Raw genomic sequence first — 24,531 nt, forward strand, 5'->3', positions numbered from 1 at the left:
TAATATGCTTCTTAAAAAGAAGTTTGTAAACCTCACATTCCCTGTGCACATGGCCTTTTATGAAACACCTCCATTTTATCCAATGAACAATCAGTGAGGCTCCAAAGGGTGAGGTTTGAACCCTCAGCCCCCAGGGTGAGGTGTGGGTGTTCCCAGGCACTTTGGGAATCCTCCCCTTCCTGCATTGCTGCTTAAGAGCAGTTTCTGCTTGGTTGGTGACACGTGCTTAGGCAGGGCATCACCTGTGCTTGGTGGTTTTTGATCAGCTGGTCTCAGGGTCTCTCCAGGAGCCCAAAGGACTGGGAAAAGGTTGCCAAGGATGCACACTGAGAAAATAGCTGAACTGTCTGATGGAAGTCAGACGCAGGACTCCAATCCCCACTTCACAGGTGCCTCCCATTGGCGTGGGTCAGAGGTCTGCTGAGCACTATCAGCTGTAGATGGTACCCCCATCCCCCCACCTCCCCACCTCCCCACCCCCCCACCCCCGCCTTCATCCCTGCTCACTCCTCTCTACATCACCATGTCCTGCAGGCTGGGGGAGTTCAGTGACTTGCCTGAGCACTGTGTAGTGACAGGGCCAAGCCTTGAACCTTGACAGCCAGACTCCTCTGCTGGGGCCCTGGGGAGGGCGGTTGATGAACACAGTTCATCAAAAAGGAACTGTGATCCGATGGATGAAAGGAAGAGTCTGTGCACATGTGATGTTCTTTTGTGAAGTGAAATGTGCTCGGGTTGTTTGCTGCTGCGTGGCAGGGAAGAGCCACCACCTGCCAGTTCCTCCCGCAAAGCGCTGATTTATGAGGGCTTGCCCAGCCCTGATAGCTGATTCACAACAGAGCTTTGAACCTTTCCAGAAAGGAAGAGAATAAACGGGGTTGGGAAGAAGGGCTCCCCCTCCCCCATGTCCCTGGGACTGGCTGACAGGTGAATTAATGAATGGATGTCCCTTCACCCAGTCCCAGGAGGGTCAGGAAACCAGAATTTGCTGGCTTAATGCCCTATATCATCTATGCGGGAATTGTCAGAAGAGATTTTATTTTGGAGGGACTTTACCTGGCATCGTTAGAACTCATTAGATGAGGAGTCTGTAGTTGCTCAGATGTAAACAGGTGAAATTGTCATCAGAATGTTCCCATCAGTTTGAATGCTTGTAATTCAGTCTCCTCATGGTTATGAACCTCTTTGTGAGCTCTTTTTTAATAACATAAAATAAGCAAAACAATTGCATTACTTATTTATTATTTATTTTTAAGCAAAGTACCATCAGCAATCTGCTTTCCATCCATGATCCTTTTTGATTTTTTTTTTTTTTTTGTAGAATTAACATGATGACTTCTTTTCCTTTTCCCTGTTTTGAACTGTGGGCCTTGTGTTTTCTCTTAGCTATTTTTGCTTAACACTGGCACTCTACCACTTGAGCCGCACTTATACTTCTGGCTTTTTTGCTGGTTAATTTGAGATAAGAATTTCACGGACCCTCCTTCTCCAGGCTGACTTTGAAACTGGATCCTCAGATCTGAACCTTCTTTAGTAGCTGGGATTATAGGTGTGGGCTTGATGTCTCTAGTCCTTCAGCAGCTTTTCAGAAACAAGAGCAGCATGCTCAGGTGTATGCCAGACAGAGTACAAGGAAAAGCATGGGAGAATACAGAAAAAACAAAGTAGAGAAGTTTGTAACACCTATATGCCTCTAAATCAGAACATAGAGACGTTTTCCCACAAAAACCCAAGTATACTATCTGGGCTGGGCACTCTTCTTGCATTTATGATGGGAACTTAAAAAAGAAATTCCTGTTTACAAGTTAGGGTCAGGCTTGGGTATTAGAATTGAGTACCTGGCTACTCAGGAGGCTGAAATCTGAGGTTCATGATTTCAAAGCCAGCCCTGGAGAAGAACAGTCCCTGAGACTCTTACCTTAATTAACCAGCAAAAAAGACAGAAGTGGAGCTGTGGCGCAGTGGTAGAGAGAAACAGACTTGAGCCAAAAAGCTAAGGGACAGAGCAAGGCTTTGAGTTTAAGCCCCAGTTCTGGCACATGTACACAGACACACAGACAGACGACAGACAGGGACACACACACATAGACACACTCATAGGAAGGAATCCAAGCTGCATTGGACCCTTGAGTGAAAAAAACCTAGGAAGAATGCAAGACAAGAGTGCAAGGAAGAGTTCAACCCCAGCTATGAAAGCTCCTGGCCCAGGGGTGTGAGGTTCAGATTTCTACTTTTCTCTCTACATTTTCTATGTCCTGTGGCATTTGATTCTTGGTTCCTTCTATCAAAAGCAATCCTCAGCCCATAAAGAAAATTTGCAAAACCACTGCAGAAGAAGATAAAATCACCCTTATTCCACTAGTCAGGAATGGAAGAAAATTACTGCCTTTCAGTACATTTCCTTCAGTCTTTTTTTCTTCGCACATTGCATAAATGGAATGAAATAGGAGCAGGTAAGTCTTGGTTTAAACGTAGCCCTTCCACACTAGATTTATTATCTTCCTGCTCAGTTCTTACAGCCTCTCTCCCTCCCTCCCTCCCTCCCTCCTCCTTCCCCCTTCCTTCCTTCCTTCCTTCCTTCCTTCCTTCCTTCCTTCCTTCCTTCCTTCCTTCCTTCCTTCCTTCCTTCCTTCCTTCCTTCCTTCCTTCCCCTTTCCCTTCCCTTCCTTCCTTCTCCCTTCTTCCCCTTTCCCTTCCTTCCCTCCCTTCCTGTTACAGAAAGCAGTGTGTCCACTTAGTAAAACTTGTGACACAATTACTTACATGATACAAAGATCTGTGAAATCACATAGAATCTAAACTTCTGAACTGTCTTGAAAATTTTACAATCAAGGTGGCTTTGTATTAGTGTGTGTGTGTGTGTGTGTGTGTGTGTGTGTATGTGTACACATGCTAGTACTAGGGCTAAAACTCAGGTCCTCATGCACTTGCTTGGCTTTTTTTTTAGTCAAGGGTGGCACTCTACCATTTATGCCACACTTCCTCTTCTGTCTTTTTAATAGTGGTTAATCAGAGTCTCATGGACTTTTCTGTTGAGACTAGCTTTGAACTTCAGGACTCAGCTTCCTGCGTAGCTAGGATTAAGCCAGTGTTTGGCTGGAAACCTGATTCTTACATGCTGTTATTTTCTCTTCATTAGCTCTTCTTAATTCATCGTGGTAAATGGAAGGCCTGGACTGTCTTTGGATCAAGAAGTTGACTTACTGGTCTTGAGACCCTTGTTAGGTTTGCTGGTATCATGGAAAGCACTTTCGGGGGGTAAGAAATTAGATTTAGATTCATGCCTACGTGAATTGGGGTTGAGCAAGGTGACAAATTGGGATCATGCAGCTGTGTGATCCTTTGGTAGAATTAAATAAAAGGCATTAAAAAGTTTATAGCTCCCCACATCCCTCTTTTTTCCCCCCTTTTCTTGAACTACCTTTCTGTCTGATATTTTTTTCTTCACTCTGCATTCTTGGGCTGACAGGAGTTTTGAAGTTCTGCCATCTTCCCTTCTCAGCCTGTGGCAAATACAGTCCTCACCAGAGTTGGGATGAAAGGCAGTAGTTAAAAATAAAAGATCCATGAGCTACATAAAAATGCCCGAGCTTGTAAAGGAACTGCCACGGTTTCCTTTACTTCTCCTTTTGTCTCCTCCTCTCTTGGGTGGTGTAAAAGATAAGATTTTATGCCAGGAGCTGGTGGCTCATGCCTGTAATTCCAGCTATTCATGAAGCAAGCTGAGATCTGAGGGTTTGGGATTTGAAGACAGCCTGGAGATTCTTATTTTCAGTTAGTTAGCAAAACGCCAGAAGTGGAACTGTGACTCAGGTGGTAGAGTGCCATCTTTCAGTGAAAAATCTCAGAGACAGTAACCAGGCTCTGAGTTAAGCCCTGGCATCGGCACAAAAACAAAAATGTAAGGACTTAAGTGTGCCTTTGTTAGTTGTTCAGTTGTACATGTATCTGAACCATAAAAGTTACCAATGCTTTGCCAAATGCATCCACATTGGCAGTTTGAGGACCATACCAGTGCCAATGTTGCCTGGTATCTTTCTGATTTTATGGATATCTTGGCAAACTATGAATCACCTTATACTTTTCTCATATGCACAGGGTTCTTATCTGTAAGAAAGTCCCATGAATGAATGAGAGCTGGATGCCTGGAGAGGACAAATCTTTGCTAGGTTCTGTAGTTGCTGCCATTTTTCTTGCCCTGCGTCTGTTTATTTTCAGTCTCATTGCCAGGATGTTCTTTAACAGTTTGTCTGCCATTCAAGTATATCAATCTTAAGTCTGTGAATTGTAGTTGAATACCTGATGATCTGGCAGTATTTAATAAGGACCTAAAAAGCATCAGGACCCAGAGTTGGGTTGCAGCTCTGGTAGGTGTGTGTCTGCCCAACATGCACTGGGCTTCCTGACTTACAAAGAAAAACTAGACCTAGAGCTGAGGTCTGGACCAATGTTAACTTAAGGTCCTTCCTTTGCACTTTCTGCCCTCCCTCATCTGGAGTTACATTGCTTCCATTTTTATTTTGTGTGCCTGTACTGGGAATTGCATTTAGGGCCTCATGTACTTGCTTGGCTTTTTCACCCAAAGGGTGGTGCTCTATTAACTCAAACCTCCACTTCCAGCTTTTTTGTTGGTTAATTGGAGACCATGTCTCCAGGGATTTACCTGTCTGGGCTGGTTTCAAATCCTAATTCTCAGATCTCAGCCTCCTGAGTAGCTGGGATTACAGGCGTGGTTCTGCATATTTGATAGAAATTTTCAGAATGTTAATATTCTTAGCAGATATTCGTAAGGGCTTCCCAGATTCCTTTAGAAGAAGCAAACTGCTCAGAGAAAGTGCAAGACTCGATTGGTATCTCTTGCAAGTAGTTTTCAAGAAGAGGCTGAGGCATGGCTTCCATGGGGAGTGAGGCTGCACTTCTGCTTTGATTTAATAACACAGTAGCCTATGGGGTTCACTGTGCATCTTCAGAGCTTGGTGGATAAGATTAACCTAGTCAGTGGCTTCTCAGTTTTAAGTGTCTCTGTAGGGAAATTCACTCTTTCTGGGTTTCTCCCAGCCTCCATACAAACCTCAATGTTTTTGCCTTTTGTTTTACTTCCAAATCTTCAAATAGAATCACAGTGTCAGTTTGGCTAAGGGAGTACTTTAATGAAACTTTTTATGTATTTACGGTTCTTATATAGGGCTACTTTCAATTATTAATTTACTTAGTGTGTGTATGTGTGCGCGCGCGCATGCGTGTGTGCGTGTGTGTGTGTGTGCGCGTGTGTGCGTGCGTGCATGCCTACTCTAGGGGCTTAAACTCAGAACCCAGGTGCTGTCCTTGAGCTTTTTTTGCTCAGGGCTGGTAGTCTACCACTTGAACCACAGCTCCACTTCTGGCTTTTTGGTGGCTGATTGGAGATGAGCATCTCATGGACTTCTTCTGCCCAGTCTGGCTTTCAGCTGCAGTCCTCAGATCTCACCTTTCTGAGTAGCTAGGATTACAGGCATGAAGATTACATGGCTCCTGGCTACCTTTTGAAAAATTTTTATACATTAATAGTATGAGTGTGTGTCAATGTGTCATTCCAGAGATATAACCCACATACTTTGAACAAGTTCTTCCCAATGAGGAGTGTACACACACACACACACACACACACACACACACACACACACACACACACACACACACACACACACACACACACAATGTGGAGTCATTTTTCAGGTCTCATGGACTGGTGTGTATTGTGTGTTTAACCTACAGCCTTTGCTGGCTTTTTTTTTTTTTTTTTTTGGTCAGTCATGGGGCTTGAATTCTGGGCCTGGGCACTGTCCCTCAGCTCTTCAGCTCATGGCTAGCACTCTACCATTTGGGCCACAGCACCACTTCCAGTTTTCTGGTGGTTAATTGGAGATAAGAGTCTCACAGACTTTCCTGCCCAGGCTGGCTTTGAACTGCGATCCTCAGATCTCAGCCTCCTGAGTAGCTAGGATTATAGGCGTGAGCCATGGGTACCTGGCTGCTGGCTCTTCTTGAAGCCCTTAGAAGACCTAAGTCTCTCACTGGGATTAGAATGGAAGAATTCTTTTTCTTTTCTTTTTTTTTTTTTTTATTGTGAAAATAATGTACAGAGGGGTTACAATTACATGGGCAAGATAATGAGTACATTTCTTATCAAGCATTGTAGCCTCCTTCTTTGTTTCCCCTTCCCATCCCATCCTCCCCGCCCCCCCGCCTCCCCCCCCCAAAGTTGTAAAGTTCGTTTTCGACAACAACTTGTACGTCTCATTGTTGCAATGGGTCCACCTGTATCCCTATTTAAATTATGTGTTTTTTCCCTTCCCCTCCACAAATTATAACATCAAATACAGTGAAAACAGGGGTTATACCGTGGGGGAGGGACATACAAAGCAACAAAGAAATCATCTTATAAATGTGTTAGAAACAATCGCATGAAAGAAAAAAATATTTGAATACATATCTTAGGGTTCATTTCCCTAACATCAACTTATCTGACCTATTCTGCTTGACTCAGACATATACTAGTTATTGCAAATAAGGGAAACCATGGGACCTATGTTTCTCTGGGCCTGACTTACTTTACTTAATATAATTTTTTCCAAATCTTTCCATTTCCTAACAAATGGGGCAATGTCATTCTTTCTGATGGAGGCATAGAATTCCATTGTGTATATATACCACATTTTCTTGATCCAGAATGGAAGAATTCTTATCTGAATGACTTGGCAACTGGGTGATGTGAACTGTTTTTATTTCTAACATTTCAAAGCTTTTTTGCCTAGAAATGTAAGTTTCCATTTAAGCCAAGAAGATGTAAACTGAAGAACAAAGCAAAGTGTGTGTGTGAGAAGGAATGCAGATATTTTTCAATTTAAGCCCAAGATGGCATCTGTTGGAAAATCCATGGTTGGCTTTTTGATACAGTGTCTTGCTTCTCCCTGGAATTATGCCTGAACCACACTTGGCCTATGTTAGGGTTTCCATCTTTGCTGGGAGGACAGGCGAGTAGCACTATGCCCAGACCTTGGTTGAGAGAAGAGCTTCTGTGTGTTTTTCCGCTCAAGATTAGCCCTGAACCACAATCCTATTGATCCCATGGATTTTCTGCTGGGCTGTCTTCAAATCATGGTCCTCTAGGTTTCAGCATCATAGGATCCTAGCAAACTACTAGAGATGCAAACTAATGTGCCTGGCTTAAATTTATTTTTACTTTTTAATTTTTTGCCTGTCCTGGGGCTTGTACTCAGGGGCTAGGTGCTGTCCTTGAGTTTCTAGTGCTCAAGGCTGTAGTGTTGTACCACTTGAGCCACAGCATTACATCCAGCTTTTTCTGAATAGTTTATTGGAGACAAGAGTCTCATGGACTTTCCTTCCTGGGCTGTTTTCAAACCAGGACCCTCAATTCTCAGCCTCCTGAGTAGCTGGCTAATAATTATTTATTTATTGTTTCAAAATTTGCATTTTAATGCTAGTACTGTGGCTTGAACTCAGGCCTTACACTCTCCCTAGGCTTGCTTACTCAGGTGTTCTACCACTTAGAGCTTGGCTACTTTCAAATTACTTTGGAGATCGAGTCTCTCAGACTTTTCTGTTCATACCAGCCTTCTACCATAATCCTGTAGGACCTAGACTTCTGAGTGGCTGGGATTGCAACCATGAGTATCCAGGGCAGGGCTAAGTTCAACCTTTTTCAGCAGGAGCATCAGGCCTGGAAATAGTCATTCCTCCACCTCTTTCCCCAAGCCTTGGCACAGGATACCTCCATTCTACTCCCCATTGTGTTTTCTTACCATTCAGATAATGACATTCTTTAGGACACTTAGCATTCAGAAATACCAGCTGATGAAGATTCTTCTCCTCTGTTATTGTAGTTAGCCTTCAGAAAGCTGTAGAAAGTGGGCTGGGAAGGTAGCTTAGTGGTAAAGCGCTTGCCTTGCATGCATGAGGCCCTGGGTTCGATTCCTCAGCACCACATAAGCAAAAAGAAAAAAGCCAGAAGTGGCGCTGTGGCTCAAGTGGTAGAGTGCTAGCCTTGAGCTGAAGAGCTGAGGGACAGCACCCAGGCCCAGAGTTCAGGCCTCACGACTGGACCCAAAAAAAAAAAAAAAAAAAAAAGCTGTAGAAAGTAGGAGAGACAAGTTTTCGTATCTGTCTTTTATAGAAGAAACAACCAACATCTCATATTCCTGGGTTGCACACTGATAAAGTGTTTGTAGGTCTTGGAGCCAAGTGTTCTAACTCCTTTTCTATGTCATGTTGACTGGCAGTTGATGTCATTAATGCCTAAACATTTTTTTTTTTAATTGAAAAAGAAATAACATCCTGTTGTGGTACCAGCACCTTGGCAGTGATAATTTTTTCTTCTCTTTTTAGTCAGTCATGGGGCTTGAACTAGTAGCCTGGGCGCTGTTTCTAAGCTTTTTTGCTGCAGGTTAGCATTCCACCACTTTGAGTCAGCGCCACTTCTGGTTTTCTGGGGTTAATTGGAGATAAGAGCCTCACCTCCTTTACTGCATAGGGTAAACTCGATCCTCAGGTCTCAGCCTCCTAAAGAGCTAGTATTACAGGCGTGAACCACTGGTGCCCAGCTAGCAGTGATTTTTAAGCAGGGGTTTGTGTTACAGGAAATTCTGCTTTCAGAGTAACTGTGTGCACCTTCCATAAAAGGTTAAATATAACAACTTTCTTTTTTTGCTAAGTGGCTCATGTATATTTATCATTTGTTTGTTTTGTCCCCCCCCCCCCCAATCCAACTTCTTTGGCTGAATAATGGATTTTTATTGCACAGATCATCATTAAAAAAAATAAAAAAGGGAAGTGGTGCTGTGGCTCAAGCGGTAGAGTGCTCACCTTGAGCTAAGGAGCTCAGTGCCTAAGCTCAGAGTTCAAGCCGCATGACCGACCAAAAAAAAAAAAAAAAAAAAGAGACTGATTAGTTTTCATATTGCATAGATCTGGAACTTTTAGTAACAGTTACAATTCCTGATGGTTCATTGCATGGGGGGAGCAGAGAGGGGGGACGGATTGTTCTTACATGTGTTATAATTTGATAATAATTCATGCTTGTTGAAATGTCTCTGTGTAACTGTGCTAACCTGACTAGCTTCTTGTATAGTCTGTTGGGCAGGATTGTAATTTCAAGAAGCAAGAAAGACTTTACATTTGTTGAGCCAAGCTGCTTTCAAATGCAAGTTCTTCCCCCATTTCTATAAGCTGTGTGCCTCTTTAACTCTTAGATGCTATTCATGCTTAGTGAATGTTCATTGTTGGAGATATTGTTAAGGTAAACTCAAACCAGATACTCATCATTCTCCTTATATCTAAAATTGCAATAACAATCTCCTGGAAGACAACGTTCTTTGTGGAATAGCACTTCAGATCAACACCTGGAAAGGCCATGGAGAAATAACAGGTTGCATATGGTACTGATGCTCACCCCTGTAATTCCAGCTACTCAGGAGGCTGAGATCAGAGGGTCATGGTTTGTCTCTTAGACAAATCTGAGAGACTCTTATTTCCAACGAACCAGAAAAAGGTCAGAAGTAGAGATATGGCAAAAGTTGGTAGTGTGCCATCCTTGAGTGAAAAAGCTAAGGGACAGTCTCAGCTCTCAGTTCAAGCGCTACTACCTGCACCCAAGAGAAAGATAGGAGGAAAAAGAGGAGGGGAGGAGAAGGAAGAGGAGGAGGAGGAAGAAGAGAAAAGATTGTGATAGGGGAGGGTGTGTGGATGAGAGGCTGGGGAAATATATGGAGAGACAAAATGTCATTCAATTTGAGCAGTTCTGTCATTTGTATTGCAAGATGCTTAACCTGTCTAAGCTTCAAATTGATGTTGACAATGGCAACCAATACAGAAGTCAAAGTTCTGAGATGTTTGTAAGCCACGTTTACAGTGAGATTCATTGGATTAAAGTTTGGAACATTTGCTTTGAATAGTCTAATAGGAAAAGGTTCCATAGTTTTGACAATGATAAAAAACTATCTTTTTGGGTAGCAAATGAATCTTCTGATTATATAGAACCAAAGACTGAAGCCTAGTTCTCCTCCTAGAAAACCCAGGAAGAGCGTGGTAGAGGTTAGTTTAGACTACTGGGTCCTTGAGCTGACCCACTGGGCTACTCAGTATTTCCAGAGATTCTTTTCTGGGCCTACATGAGTGTAATTTGCAATACATGAGAAAGGTCATGCTTAACTGGTCAGGCAGCTGAAGGGTGTCTTTGTCTTTTTCCTGTTGCTTGATCAGAATTCCTAACTCTGAATTTACACACACACACACACACACACACACACACACACACACACACACACACACACACACACACACACACACACAAGCAAAAACAACCAGAAGTTATTTTACTTACAAGACACACACACACACACACACACACACACACACACACACACACACACACACACACACACACACACACACACACACACACACACACACACACACACACACACAAGCAAAAACAACCAGAAGTTATTTTACTTACAAGAAATTCAGAAGCTGGGGTTGGGAAGTTGGCTCAGTGGTAGAGTGTTCCCTTGCAAGCATGAGGCCCTGGGTTTGATTCCTCAGCACCATATAAGCAGATAAAAAGCTAGAAGTGGTGCTGTGGCTCAAGTGGTAGGGCACTAGCCTTGAGCTGAAGAGCTGAGGGACAGCCCCCAGGCCCAGAGTTCAAGCCCCACGACTGACCAAAAAAAAAAAAAAGAAAGAAATTCAGAAGCATGGCTGCCACCTCCATTGAGACTCTGGTGGGGGGCCTTCTTGTTGCATTACAACATGGTGGAGAGCCCACCAGAGCAAGCTAGCCAGACAGAGCAAGCTAGCCAGAGAGAGCTAGCTTTTCTCTAGCAACCCTCCTCCTATAAGAACACAACCGCCTATTAATCCCTGAGTGGTTTCACCCATTCATCTCTGGGAGAATTGTCATTTCTCTTAGGTCCTACCTTTCAAATACTGCTCACAAGGTCCAGTATGTACCCTGGTACTAGCAGGAATTAGCCAAAGTCTGACTTCAGGGTCTCATTCTGTAAAGGATTTCAGGGTGTCCAGCTTCCGAGTGGGGAACTCTGAGTGACAGGAAATGCAATGGGAACCTAAATGGAGGATGAGATCACAAGGTCCCTGAGAGAAAATACTGTAATTAAGCTTCTCAACTTAAAGGTGACCAACTATGTGGCGTACCAAAGTATGGAATGTCACAAGGTGGGAAGAAGGTAGGCTTTTTTTTTTTCTTTTATTTTTTTTGTCGGTCGTGAGGCTTGAACTCTGGGCCTGGGTGCTGTCCCTCAGCTCTTCAGCTCAAGGCGAGCACTCTACCACTTGAGCTACAGCGCCACTTCCGGTTTTCTGGTGGTTTATTGGAGATAGGAGTCTCACAGTCTTTCCTGCCCGGGCTGGCTTTGAACCGCGATCCTCAGATCTCAGTCTCCTGAGTAGCTAGGATTACAGGCGTGAGCCACCAGCGCCCGGCTTCTTTTTTTCTTTTTGAGTACCTTACCCACCAGTGGTAAGCCTCAGTCCATCCTAACTGTCAAAATATAATCACTGAAACAACAGATCTGTAATTCAACTGCCTAGACTGGTCATTCATGCTCTAGAGGTCAAAGGTAATTAGTAAACTGCCCCGACCTGTGGGGTGGAGACTTGGCCCACTAGTAGGTCCTGAGGAGAAGCTTAATACTCCATGCCCTCTTTACATTTTCAATAAAAACCTGTGACTTGATAAAAAACAATCTCCATCACCTCCATTCTTTCAGTCTATTAATAATGTATTCCTTCCCTCAAACTCTCCTATCCATTTCACTGAAGAAAGAACTGTGATGTGAGCATTGTGACAGATGAGAGAGATTTTTCCTGGTATTCACCCTGCTTTTTGGGCTCCATATTGTCTCTGCTTTGGTCACCTCCACTAACAGAATGGAAATCTTGCGCTTGTAAACACTGATCAAAATTGGAGTCAACTTTACTTTCTATTTTTTGACACAGATCAGGGGAGTCTGATAATGTTTAAAAGGTAGGTATTCTTTTTTGGTCGTGGGACTGGAACTTAGGGCCTGGGCACTGTCCCTGGGCTCTTTTGTGCTCAAGGCTAGCACTCTACCACTTCTGGTTTTAGAGGTTAATTGGAGATCAGAGTCTCACAGCCTTTCTTATCCGTTCTGGCTTCCAACTGTAATCCTCAGATCTCAGCCTCTTGAGTAGTTTAGGATTACAGGTATGAGCCACCACTAGTGAGTGCCCATCTGGTAGATGTTTTTGAGAGTTCCACTGCCTGGATTCTAAATTTCACCTACACACCAGCTATGTGGAGTTAGCTCTCTGGCGTTGTCGTTTTTTTCATCTTATTAGGGAGGGTAATGACATTGATTAAAGGTACGCTGAAGACCAAGGTGGAAAGACCCCTAGTGTGAGGGGCATCGCCTCCCTCCTCCCAGGTAAAGGCTAACTTTCAGTTTACTGGGCACCCATAATAGATTTGAGTACGTAGGCTTCTCACAAAGATTGGTAGGAAGAATGAGCTGACTAGAATTACTAGTATTCTAGAGGGGAGTTCTCTATCAGTGGAGATAGCATGGACAGCTAGAATCCTGGGTCCTAGATGATCTGGGGAGGGGATGCTGTAGAAGAGGCACATCCTGTTTTGAATGCTTGCTTGGTTTGTTTGCCTGACCTGGAGCCAAACTCAGGGCTTCACACTTGCTAACCAGATGCTTTGACACTTGAGCCGTACCCCCTGCCTTTTTTTTTTTTTTGCTTTTGCTTTAGTTATTTTTAGAAGAGACTCATGTGTTGACTGTGACCAGAACTCTCCTGGGACGATCATTTTCCTACCTATGCCTTCCACATCACTGAGATTACAGGCATGCACTACCACACAGGGCTGCATTTGACCTTCTGTTTGTTTCATTGACTGCTTTCATTTGTTTCTTTGACTGCTTTTATTCCTATTTGTTTAAAATAAAAACACACATCCTAACTTTGCTTGGGACATTAAGTTCTCCTGGATGCTCGTGGATCCCCACAAGAAAACTAGGAGGAAGGTCTGGTGTATGTTCCACTTCCCAGGTTCACTGTAGGGATAGGGCCGGGGTTACCTCTGCCCATGGAGAGGTGTGTTCTGGGGAGGCAGGGCAATCTACCTTGGATGGGACTCAGAAAGGTAGAGAGATTGTGTCCTTTTTCTTTTCCTCCCATGTCTTTTTTTCTTGTTGGTCACATGGGGCTTGAACTCAGGGATTGGGCACTGCCCCTGAACTTTTCTGCTCAAGGCTAGTGCTCTACCACTTTAAGCCACAGGACCACTTCCTGTGTTCTGATGGTTAACTGCCCTGGCTGGCTTTGAACTGTGATCCTCAGATCTCAGCCTCCTGGGTAGCTAGGATTACAGGCCACTAGTGCCTGGGCCTTTCCTGAGTCTCTTTATCTGAGGGTTTAGAAGTTGCCTCTTTTGGGCTGGGAAAGGTGGCTCAGTGGTAGAGTGCTTGTCTTGTATGCATGAAGCCCTGGGTTCTATTCTTCAGTACCACATAAGCAGAAAAAGCTGGAAGTGGTGTTGTGGCTCAAGTGGTAGAGCGCTAGTCTTGTACTGAAGAGCTGAGGGACAGCACCCAGGCCCAGAGTTCAGGCCCCAGTACTGACAAAAAAAAAAGAAAAAAAAAAAAAGAAGTTGCCTATTTCCTTGTTAGTAGACTAAGCAGAGTTCCCTAACTACAGTGGTAAAGAATCTGAGTGTGGTATTTGCATTTGGGTTTCCTAAGGGAGGTCTCTACCGGTCATGGCCAGAGGGCTTTCTGGTGAAGAAACCTGAGCTCAGCCTGCACCTGGCCTTTCTCCAGAGGCTCATTCCCCTGGGGAAGTCCTACTCACTATCTCTCAGGCTGTCAGCCTCAGCACGACCTCCAGCCCTTTTGGGTACCTTGATGGTATTATCTCCATGTTTAAAGTACTCTCAGGGAGGGTCTGATTTCTGCAACTCAAGTCAGCAGGGTCTGTAAAAATTTATTAAAAAATATAATCCCACCATATGTGTATGCTTTCATTATGTGATCTAAACACAAAACCATGCAGCGTGAATACCAGATGCATCCCGTTAAGACTGGTGGAAAGTTCAGAAAAGGGACTTTGCTGTTGGGGGAGGGGTGTGAGCCTTGGAAACCCCCCTCCTCCCATTTGAAGATTCTGCCCAAGGGGTAGGTATTCACTGAGGCATATTCTTTCCTGTCCAGAAAACCAGGCTTTCAGACCACACCACCTAGAGGCTGACCTTCATCACCGCATGCAGCCACCTGTACACTCTGGCCTTGTAGATGGAGCAGTCATTGCTTCTGTTAAGCTGTTGGTTGGCAGTGTTACGTAGACTACTAATACTCAAAAAAAGAGAGACTCAAGCCTGATCATGACTCAAGCCTGTAATTCTAGCTGTAGTTGGGAGGCAGAAATGGATGATCACGATTCAAGGTCAGCACTGAAAAGTTTGCCAGACTCCATCTCATTCAGTAGCTGGGCACAGCGGTCTGCTATGCCAGCTTCAGAGGAACCATGGTGTCTGGGTACAGTTGCACATGCCTGCCAACCCAGCCATGCAGTAAAGCACAAGTAGGAGGGCTGTGGCCCAAGCATAAAGTAAAGCCTTCGCTGGATGCATAGCTCAGGTAGCAGAGCAACTGCCTTGAATCATGAAAAGAGACACCGCCATTCTTTGCTTACAAAAGACGAAAACTGAGTCCTTCAATCTCTCATGCGTCTACATTCAGGAGGCTACCCCTGCAGATTGAAGTAACTGTGTTATAAAGCAGGAAGACAGACTTTTGACCCTCCTGGGAATTTATTGAGTGCTTTTGATGTCCGTCATTAACTGACAGTATGTAAGCAGTGGCTAGCTATGAATAGCCGGCTAATAGAAGACTCTTGGTGACACTTTAGGCTTCTCAATGTAAGGAAAGGGCTTGTGGAGCTTAGAGAAAGGACAGAAGATCCTCCCTTTTCAGGGGGAGGCACTGTTTGGTTTGTATTTTTCTTTGCCAGGTGCAGAGTGGGCATGCCAGTACTGTCATCAGGAGTGTGAAAGTTGGATAGACTTTTGTATTTGCACTTAGACTTCAGCGCATGCTCTGGGAAGTGTTTAGTCATTCAGAGATCTTGTTTATCATTGGCCTTCAGGAGCATTCGCCATGGCAAAGATTGGAGTTGTAGATTCTGGATAATTCAGAAGCATAAAGAAAACGAATGGGCCAGCCATGATGGCTCATTCTTATAATCCCAGCTATACTGAAGAAGCTGAGAACCTGTGAATTGTGATGTAGAGCCAGTCCAACCAGCCAAGTCCATGAGACTTTTGTTTCGAATTAACTACTAAAAAGCTGATGGAGCCATGGCTCAAGTGGTAGGGCACCAGCCACAAGTGGAAAGTGTAAGGCCCTGAGTTCAAGCTCCAGTGTGGGTACAATAAACAGAAAAAAAAAATAACGAAAGAAACATTACAACAGTGAAGATGGTCATATGTCTGCAATGAGCAGATGTTTTTCCACTCTCTCTTCTTTTGCCCTGGTTAATGAAAGGAAGGAGAGGGAATGGTCCCATTATCTTGTAGGTTTGGGGTGTTTCTTGCATTTCTCCAAAGTGTTAAAGCCTACCACTCCCTTGGCAGGCCTGGAAGTTGGGTTTAAGGCTTAGGAACAAAGCCCAGAGCCCTCCCTTGATCCACAGGGGCCTCCTGTGTCCTCCATCCGTCACTGTCAACGGGAGATGTATGTGTAGCCAAACAGGGCAGCGGCTGACCCCATGGGCACTGGCAATGCTCTTACAGAAGATTTTTGTTTGCTGAGGGCCTGTGGAAGGCCAGCTCTAGGCATTGCCCAGATCCTGCCTGGTTCAGTGTGGAAAGGGGAGGCATTCTACTGTTAGAAGCTCAAGGGGACTTTATTCCTCCTGCCTTACAAACATCTACACTGCGTGTGCATCTCCTTAGCCTCTATTCAGGTGCGGTCTGGATTCCTTTGGTCAGAGTCACAGGGAGACAAATGGCACCTGTTTTCCCTCTTGTGTGGACGTCCGATCTCCATTAAGAACATCTATGAAAACATAGACAGACAAGGTCATATGCATGGATGTACAAACGCATTGACTGGAGGGTGGTAGACTCAGGGAAGGTGTCCAGTGGTGTAACTTCTGTGAACAACTAGCAAACACTTTAACAAAATGCGTACCAGGAAGCAGGAACATGTTTTGTGTGAGGGTTAAAGAGGGCCATTGGAGGGGATTAGAAAAAAAGGAGAGAGGGGAAGGTTGGGGAAATGCAGTCAGTATATTCAATATAGATCATGTAAAAGTTGAACTACATAACTGGAGGGTAGGGATGAGATGGGGAAAGATGGGGGAAGAGCCATGGAAGGGGTGGCATGGGTCAAGATTCATTGAGTTTATAATTGGACTTGTGGAATTGAAACCCTTTGTATAACCTCTTCAACTCAAAGACTGTTTTTCTTTTAAAATAATAATAAAAAGAGTCATCGGGAGAATTTTGAAGAGTCGGTTTTTATGGCTTTTATTCCAAGAGCATCAACATGTAAACCTAAGAAAGAAAAATACAAGGAGATGCAATCAATGCATGAAAGGACATTATGAAACAGTGCCCTCTCCAAACCCATCTAAGGCATTTACCTGAGAAGGAAGGAGGGTGCTGGGGCTCTGGAGATGGGAAGGTGGCTCTCGGGCCCCTTAAAGCAGTGTTTGAATCTCTAGGAACACACAAAAGCCACTGGCTGAGCCTCAGAGGCCTGTAGAACACATCAGCCATGTTGAGCAGGGGCCCTGTGAATGTCTTGGTGCATACCATGCTGGTGCTGTGGCTGGTCTCACCGAAAGTTGTCAATTGGACCTCATGGGTGCTTCCTAGCCATGTATTTGTGTGGACAAAATCTTAAAGGGCAAAGTATTTAAGTTTGGTGAATGAAAATGTACTTTTTTTTTCTCCTGTGTTTTTACTGGGGTTAGTGGTCATGGATTTTGGGGCACATGTCGTAAGTGTCATTCATTCCCCAAATCTACCTCGGAGTAGACCTCCTGTTACATGACAATGTGAGTGCTATTCTCTTGGCATCTTCTACCCACCAGGGACAGTGGCTTTGGGGGTCTGCACATTGGGCCTAAGGCTGGCCGCCTCCTTTTCCATCAGGCAAGACTGTAAGGATCACCTGACACGACATAAATCATAAATCACAGCCATCATGTCATGGGATTTACTCATTTTCTTAAAGAAGGAAAAGCTATTTGTTGGTAATGGGGAGGGGGGTGTTCCCCATGAGTCATTTGCATATCTACTGAGCCCTTGCCCTGTGTTTTAATTCATTCAAAGGTGACTAGACCTTATTCAAATGAGAGGTTTTATTTTACAAACTTCGACCTTCAACTTGGAAATAAATATTCTTCTCATCTGAAAATCCTTGGAAATCTGAGTACCCAGACTTTTCCTTCCTGGGCTCCCCCCTCACCCCCTTTTCAGCATTTTTCTGCCTTCTCCCTCCCCCACCCGCCCTTCTTTTTTTTGGCTCAGGGCAACCGAGAGCCTCTTTCTGGGAACGTCTGATATTCTGACTTCAGTTTTGTAATTTAATGATGGAGAGTTTCTTTAGTAAACCAAATTTAGAGCCCTAGAATGCTTATCTTATATCCAGACCTTGCACATAAAAGGCATTTTATACCCGCAATTGTTCACTTAATGAGCAATTGCGAAGTACCGGCCGGTTAAGGGATTGAACTACACGCAGCATTATTGCAAGCAGTATTCCGAAATACCAGAAATAGGACGTAAGTTCTGATCAGGGAGCCGGCGAGCACAATTACCTTCTTTTCAAATCCTTCTGTGACACTGCGGGAGGAAAAAGGACTTTGAAGCTTGAAAGGAAAGAGCTTGCTTTCAACCTCAAAAGCTAGGAGGAAAGGGCTCTGAAATTTGCTCAGAATTCCCAATTCACCATTAGCCTGTTTCTTCCTTTAGCCTCAAGGCATTCTCTGCTTTTTGAAAAGATGTTAAGAAATTCAGTCACAATAGAGAGCCTAGTTTTGAACATGTTTCACTCGGTCCATTGAGGTCTGGGCTCCAGCCTTTGTGTGGGGTGAATTGAGCTGCGCCCCTAGCTGGTTGGAGAGAGGTGAATGAAGAATCGTTATGCAGTCGCAAATTCTGGCAAAATAAAATAAAATAAAACTCACCTCTTCCTTTATTTTACAATATGCATTTCTGTACAATCCTGCTAGGGGCCGTCTGTGGAGCCTAGCCTTGTCCCTGTCAATAAGGAGTACTTGCTTTAGAACAACTCTTGTTAAGTTTGTCTTGTAATTGAAGCTGCTGTTGACCTTGCTTGGGGACCATTTGTAAAACCGTTTATTTAGCATAAACTGAAATAATAAACCCTCCTTCTCTGGGGCCGATTGTGATAGGGTGACATTAGTTTGATTTAATGATTAGCCGCCTGACCCTTCTGCTGGCGAGAACCGCTTGAATGGGGAGAGTTCACTCTTAAGCACTTGGAAAGAATACTAATGAGCTTGTTAAATTTAGTGTCGCTCTGACCACTTTTAATTCCTCTAATGGGAGCCTAGCTGCAGTGCCTGGAAGAGGGGCAGGGAGGGGGGATGGCAAGGCGGAGGGGGAGGGGAGGGCAAAGAGGAGGGAGAGGCAGATGAGGTCCAGAAAATGTTCCTAGAGCTAGAGAAAGATCACCAAAAGAAGTGTGCCTAAAGTAGTAGCCAGAGCCTGGTGATTTGAGGTGGTGTATGTGCATGCGTGTGTATGTGTGTGAGTATGCCAGTACTGGGGCTTGAACTTAGGGCTTTGCTGTTGTATGAGGCTCTACCAGTTGAGCCACAGCTCTACCTCCAGCTTCTTTGGTGGTTAATTGGAGATAAGAGTCTTGCAGATTTTCTTGCCTGGGCTGGCTTTGAGCCTCGATCCTCAGATCTCAGCCTCCTGAGTAGTAGCTAGGGGTGCCTGGCTCTGGAGACTGAGTTGTAAGTATCTTCTGTTTTCTTAACCTTTTTTTCCCATAGCTTTAGGATTGGGAATGAGAGAGGAGTAGCGGGATGTTGCAAGGGCTGGTTAAACATCTGTGTTGGAGAGAAAAGGGGAACGTGTATTTGTGGGTTCTAAGCAGCCCATGCAGCATCTCTATCAGTGCTTCTTGGGAGGGTTATGCTTTTACATTAAAAAAAAAAAACAAAGTATGCTCTGACACTTTCCCTCTCTCTTGCTCTGCGGCAGAGAATTGTCTCTTCCTCGTTAGAAGTTTGCTGTGAGCTGGATTTGTAGAAGCCATGTGTTGTGTTCAAGTTCTGCCATGTCTTGTGATGTGACTGTTTTCTTCAGATGTTTGTTCTAAACATCCAAAGCATCATAGCCCTGAGTGCTTTTGAATGAGTTGGGGACAGATTTTAAAACCTGATGCTTTGCTCTAGGTTGGGGGTGGTGGTTACACAGGAATCCATTTATATCTACTTGAGCCCCGAGAGACAGAAAGTAGGAGGTGCCAAGTGGTATTATGATGACAGGATTTAAAGTAATTTTTTCCTGAAAGTTTCGAGTGGGGTTCAGTTTGACTCCCCGAGCTTGCAACTGTGAAGCAGAAACAGCTCAAGCAGTTGCTTGGTGTTTGGATGTTAAAAGTCCATTGGCATTTGCTCCCGGAGCTCTGGGCTGTTTGCTTACATTTTTGTAGCGGACTTCTCCTTGTTACCATGGCAGGCAGCTTGTTTCTGTCAATAATTTTGGCCTGGCGGAGCTTGTCGGCTCTGATCCTCAAACTTCATTGAGCAGCTTGGCTGAATTGAAGAAGATCAGACAGCATTGGTCTTTGGGATTGCTAAAGTGATGGCTAAGTTTCTGAGCGCAGGCAGGAATATTATGGCTTGGGAAAGGCGCCGCTTTGCTTATGTGGAATGTTTTCAAGCCTCCTGTCTGAGGGTAGTCAGTAGTGTATACTGTCACATTATGATCTCAGTGGACCTCAAAGCCTGTCAGTTCTGAAAGCTAAGTTCATGCCTAAGTATTTGCCTGCTGGATTTCCCTTTTTTTTTTTTTTTAAAGAGGGTATAAAGGACAGAGAACCAACTACTATAAAAGCAAACCATCTATTCAAAGTTTCTATGTTCCCTCAAAAAACAAACAACAAAAACCCAAACCCATTGGCACTTCACTTTACTGAGGAAGTGACAACTTTTTTTCTGTATTAAATGTTTGAACTTTGACTTCTTTTTTTGGTCGGTCAGGGGGCTTGAACTCTGGGTCTGGGTGCTTTCCCTGAGGTCTTCAGCTCAAGGCTAGCACCCCACTCCTTGAGCCACAGTGCCACTCCAGCTTTTTCTGTCTATGTAGTGCTGAGAATCGAACCCAGGGTCTTATGCATGTGAGGCAAGCACTCTACCAGTGAGCCACCTTCCCAGTCCCATGGTAACTTCTTGTATAACTTTTAATACACCTGTTTGGAGGTAACTGTCATTAAGAAAATCACTTAGGCTGGGCCTGAAATCCTAGCTACTCAGAAGGCTGAGATCTGCAGATGGAAGTTTGAAGCCAACCTGAGTAGAAAAGTTGGTGAGATGCTTTTTATCTCCAATTAACCAGCAGAACACCAGAGGAGGAGGTGTGGTTCAAGGGGTTGAGCTCCAGCCTTGTGCAAAAATGCCATGCAAGATCCCTGAGTTCAAGCCCCAGTAGTCAGTCAGTCATTCAGTTTGTCTGTCTCTCTCTCTCTCTCTGTCTCACACACACATACCACAACCCCCCAAAATAACCCCTTAGAAAATCACTTAACAGACACCCCAGTTTCCACTCCTGCCCCCTACTTTGATCTCCTAGGGGGTGTGAGGTTGAGGAGGTGTCTAAGGGTGGGAGAACTTTGGTCTGGAGATATCAATGATACTCTTACTGGTAAAGTTGGATTCAAATGCTCATTACAAGATCATTTTGAACTGATTGTTATTTTCTCTTTTTAAAATAAGAATGTAGTTTCTCAGGGAAGAAAGGTGAATTTCTTCTAGGTAGATATTAAGTCAAGGAAATCTTGTTTGAAATCTGGAACAGATTAGCAGGGTTTGGCTATTCATCTTTCCCAGAGAATGCTAATTACATGGCCAAGCCCCCTTGTAGGGAAGGAGGGGGCGGGAGGGATGGAGGCAGGGAGCTTGCTGGCTGGCCTCTAACACAGACCCTTTTCCATACAATCTTCACTTTCCCCTTCCAAGTTCACTTCAGGTGGAAATTTGAAATAAACGTTTTCTACAGAGCACAAATTAGTGGAAAATATGACTTGAGCCATTTGTAGGTTATAGGAATTTTTATAAAACTCACAAAAGTTTTAGTGTTTTTGACACCAGTTTGCTTACCCATTAAGGCAAAGCTCTCTTTCTATAGCCTGCTAATGAACTAGAAAGTGGACCAGTGCTTAAGTTGTTAGACAGAAAGGAAATTAAGAATGAAGTCTGTCTCTGTCTCTCTCCCTGTTTTCTCCTTGTCTCTGTCTCTGTCTCTTTCTCTTTGCTTTGAGGTAGTTTGAAAATACCAAAATCATGATTTGAACTGCTTTTGGAACAATTAATGTAAAAAAAATGTGGGATTCTGCTTATTTTTGGTGCACTTGCAGTTGAGGCTTGATAGATTAAACTTGTAATTTTCCCATTTAATTATGAGGCTGTAGCTGAGGGTCTGCACCAAACAATAGTAAAATAATATCTCACAGTTACCTTGCAGTTGTCAGCAGATTCACTACAAGGACTGAAATCTACCTCATCACTTATTCTGTTTTACAGAGTGTTTGCTAGGCTAAAACAATTCACTGCTTATTTTTCAAATCTTACACCTGGACAGGAAGACTTGAGTAGCTCCTGGTTTTAAGTGGTTAAAGATCTTAGTCAACACAATGTAAGAGTTGTTCTTTCAGCTTCTATTACATACTCTGTGCACAGTTCTAATTTTGTGTGACTTTGAACAGTGCTCTAAAAGTGTTAACGCATAGTTGTTTTTTTTTTTTTTTTTTTTGCGGGGTGAGTTTGAATAGTCATCTGCTTTATGGATTCCTTTGAAGAGAAGTATAAAAAGTTGTGTTTGAATGTTGCCCACTAAGATGTCCAGTAATGGTATTATTTATATGGGAAGTGTGGCGATCTGTAGGATGAGGAACCACTGTCAGGTCTGTTAGCACTGTTCTGCTGGTGTGGAAGGTCACCTAAATGCACAGCTTGTTTGGCACGGGCATAAGGTTCCAGTGGACGGATCAGTTTTCTTGTCAGGGGATGACCTACTAGGGTTCTGGAATACCATGCCACATGGGCTTCCTTCCAGCTGTTTCTTATGTGGTTGGAGAGATGTCTAGCAACCCCACCTGAGCATGGCCAGGTAGCAACACTGCTCTTACCTTTCCTACTTACCCACACATAGTCATGTGGTGCGGAGACAACGGGATGTTTCCTGGGAGGCTCTGTAGGTTTTGTAATAATTCCTGTCACCTGTGGTCGTTTCCGGCTCTGTTAAATCTCGCTGTGGTTTACAGATCCTTGAAACTAACCCCTGCCCCACCAACCCAATTGTATTACTTTCTGATAGATCATTCTCTGTGGAACAAAGGCCAGGCACCCCTTGGAGCCATCCAGAACCCCACTGGGTAGCCGGGCTTCTCCTCAGATCCTCAGACAAAGGGGAAGCTGGACGCCCCACAGGCTGAGGCTGGCAAAACTTTCAGTCCCACGTGAGAACTGAAATACACTGGCATGCCCAGGAGGGAAGCCTGGCCTGCAGTCAGCCCTCAGCTGAGCTGTTCACCTGTTTGTCCGTTGGTGTCACTGTGTAACAGGCTCGTTTTCTGCTTCACCCTCCACTTGTAATTGGGAGCCTCATTCCTTGACAATTTTAGTATGCAAAATCTATCCCAGGTTGCAAAGTTATCTTGAAGTGAAAGAGACCTATCTGTTCTGAGACGGAGAGGAGGGCTAATTGATATGTAGTTTTTGAGTGCGCCTTCAGGGGGCTTCTAAAGTCTTTTCCTTTCTCTGTTTTTAGAGGATGAAAATCCTGGACAGATCTATCATCATCACCACCATCACCATCATCATCATCGAGAGAGAAGAAACGCAATCACAATGCAGCCTCAAAGTGAGCAGGGGCTCGGCAAACTCAGTGAGGAGCCATCGACATCCAGCGATGAGAGAGCTTCGTTGATCAAGAAGGAGATCCATGGGTCTCTGCCACACCTGGCTGAGCCCTCTGTCCCTTACCGTGGGACTGTGTTTGCCATGGACCCCAGGAATGGCTATGTGGAACCTCACTACCGTAAGTGTGTCAGGACAGGCCAGTGGCCCTTATTCTGAGGAGGAAAAGAGTAGAATGTGTGTGTGTGCGTGTGTGTGTGTGTGTGTGTGTGTGTGTGTGTGTGTCTTGAGTGTGTGTATGCACATATCTAGGCTGTAGGGATTTGTTGGCCTTATGTAATGATTTTTCTTTGCACGTTTTCCCCCCTACTTTTGATTCTATCCATAACTTTTCTGGAGACAGACATTTTCTTATACATCTAAGTGGTTACAGGCCTTTACAGTGGCCTTCAGCAAGGTGGTCCATTTGTGGTGTTCCTGAGGATCAATTTTGCTTCACACAAGGAGCAGACTCTTCTAGAGGAGAGTTGCTGGATGGAAACTGCAAAAAGGTTGTTTTAGAAAATATCCTCAATGGGAACTATGCCTCATTTTCAGTGATGAGTGTGTGTGTGTGTGTGTGTGTGTGTGTGTGTGTGTATGTGTGCATGCATGTGCATGAGTACAAGTATTGGGCTTGAACTCAGGGGCTGGGTATGGTCTTTAGCTTTCTCACTTAAGGCTAGTGCTCTACTACTTGAGCCACAGCTCTCTTTCCAGCTTTTTGATGGTCAAATGGAGATTAGAATATCATGGACTTTCCTGCCTGTGCTGGCTCTGAACCTTGATCCTCAGATCTCAGCCTCCCAAGTAGCTAGGATTATAGGTGTGAGCCACCAGTGTCCAGCTTGTAATGATTTTGGCTTAATGATTTTTACTGTTCCCATGTTGAATAATGATTTATTAAAACCAAACTTACCAATGGAAACAAAATTATCAATGCATTTTTTTTTCTATGATTCCTATTCTTTTCTCTCAACAGTAAGCCAGAGACAGGAGGCTGCTTTCCCAGCCCTAACAAGTTTAAGAAATTGACTAGGATTCTGAGCCCAAGTGTACAACGATTGGTTTTCTCCAAAGACAGAATCTAAACGAAACATAGAAGAGTTGAGTTTCATTTCTGGTTTGATTATAGTTTAAAACAAAAGGAAAGAAAAGAAAACCCAATAAACGAATTGGTTGTGGGATAATGAAGTTCATTCTGAAGTGCCAGAGCTCCAGGTCTTGATTAGAGACTTATCATTTCCCTGGATGGAGACTTAGCACTTGACCTTCTCAGCTCTCAATCCAGATGTGGTACTGAGCTCCAGAGAGGGGGTAGGGATT

General features: G+C 44.1%; 1 protein-coding gene across 1 annotated transcript in view; it reads left to right on the forward strand.

The window, feature by feature from the left end:
• The window catches only part of Gli3 (GLI family zinc finger 3), a 215,259-nt gene that overhangs the window by 35,160 nt on the left and 155,568 nt on the right, over positions 1 to 24,531 (forward strand). Inside the window, exon 2 of the mRNA XM_069998267.1 lies at positions 23,078 to 23,347. Coding sequence (XP_069854368.1) covers positions 23,078 to 23,347 — 270 coding nt within the window. The remainder of the gene's footprint in view (positions 1 to 23,077; positions 23,348 to 24,531) is intronic.

This window comes from Dipodomys merriami, unplaced genomic scaffold, assembly GCF_024711535.1.
Source record: "Dipodomys merriami isolate MVZ:Mamm:240054 unplaced genomic scaffold, mDipMer1.0.p SCAF_104, whole genome shotgun sequence".
Classification (NCBI taxonomy): Eukaryota; Metazoa; Chordata; class Mammalia; order Rodentia; family Heteromyidae; genus Dipodomys; species Dipodomys merriami.